Source organism: Sarcophilus harrisii, chromosome 3, assembly GCF_902635505.1.
Source record: "Sarcophilus harrisii chromosome 3, mSarHar1.11, whole genome shotgun sequence".
In the NCBI taxonomy this organism is placed as follows: domain Eukaryota; kingdom Metazoa; phylum Chordata; class Mammalia; order Dasyuromorphia; family Dasyuridae; genus Sarcophilus; species Sarcophilus harrisii.
Window position 1 is genome coordinate 602,790,164 of NC_045428.1, and position 1,582 is coordinate 602,791,745.

The window sequence follows — 1,582 nt, forward strand, 5'->3', positions numbered from 1 at the left end:
TTATAACATATACATCAATTCTAGTGACGTTTTTTCACATAGACCAGGGATTCATCTTTACCCACCTACAGATAAATAGCAAAATAAACTAACAGAATGGCATACACACACACATATACATACAGAGTGAGAGAGAGGAAGGAGGGAGGAAAAGGGAGAGAGGGAGAAAGAGAGAGAGAGAGAGAAACAGAGATAGAGACACAGAGAGACACACAGAAAGACAGACAAAGACAGAGACAAAGAGAAAGAAAAATTTTATGGGATTTTTAATTTACAAAAAAAGTAAGATCAATAACATTAAGAAAGAAATATAATTTATGCTTTAATTAAAAAAAGTTTTTTTTCCTCATTACTAATCTTAAAGCCTCTTTTATCTGCTGATTCCTTAGACTGTATAAAATAGGGTTCAGAAAGGGAGGAATTATGGAATAGAATATTGAAATGATTATATCTTTAATAGACCCAGAATCTGAAGGTGGTTGTAGGTGCACGTAAGAGGTTGAAATAAGGAACAAAGAAACCACAATGATGTGAGGGATGCAAGTAGAGAAGGCTTTTCTTTGGTCTTCTTTCACTGGAAATCTAAGCACAGTGGAAAATATTCTAATATATGATACAATGATGAAGACAAAGCAGCCAACAAGCGCTAGAGCAGAGGCAAATAAAGATATCAAATTGAAGAATATCTCTGAACATGAGATCTTGAGTAGAGAGGGAATATCACAGAAGAACTGGTGGATCACATTGGAATTGCAGAAAGACAATTGAAATGTTAAACCAGTATGGAGACCTGCATACAAAACCCCAGTGAACAAGCAGGTTAAGGTCATCTGCATGCAGGCACGAGGGTTCATGATCACTGGATAAAGAAGTGGATGGCAGATAGCAACATAGCGATCACGGGCCATGACAGTAAGCAAAGTGTACTCAACATAGGCCATCCAGACTAGCAGAAATATCTGAATTGCACATCCAGTAACTGAAATAACCCTGTTGTTCACCAGGAAGTTAATGGATGCTGGGGAACAGTTACTGATATGAAGCAGATATCCACAATGGAAAGATTCCTAATGAAAAAGTACATAGGGTGTGGAGTCTCCTGTCAATGGTGGTGATGATGACAATGAGGAGATTTCCTATCAGGCCTGCTGAGTAAACGAGAAAGAAAAGCAAAGAATATAAGATCTGCAGCTCTCTGTTGTCAGAAAACTCCATAAGGAGAAATTCAGTTATTGAGCTGTTCAAGTTAGACATTTTCTGATTCTTTCACCCAGTGAGTGACCTAGAGAGGCAAAAAGAAGTCAAACAGGCCATTAATCGGCAATTATTAAGGGCAAAATATGTGCAAAGGCTAGAAGAAATTATTTCATTTTTTATCCTTACCACATAAGATCTAAATAGGCAGCATGACCCATGGTATGTAGTGACTATGTGACCCAGAATAGGATCCCTTTGGAAGAAACTTTATTAAGATTTTTGTGGGAGATGAAGATCTTCGATGGTAAAGTAAATTTCTTCCTTAGGAATTTCATCTATTAAAAATTTCATACTTATGGAAGGAAAAAATCCTACCAAAGACCCT

General features: G+C 37.0%; 1 protein-coding gene across 1 annotated transcript; it reads right to left on the minus strand.

The window, feature by feature from the left end:
• Positions 1-347: 347 nt before the first annotated feature.
• On the minus strand, positions 348-1,254 carry LOC116422149 (olfactory receptor 14C36-like; the record flags this gene model as incomplete). Its single annotated transcript, XM_031957306.1, is given in 3 exon segments — positions 348-1,018; positions 1,021-1,089; positions 1,092-1,254. Coding segments are annotated over 3 exon segments (903 nt in total), but the record flags the coding sequence as incomplete, so codon positions are not given.
• Between the last annotated feature and the right edge of the window lie 328 nt (positions 1,255-1,582).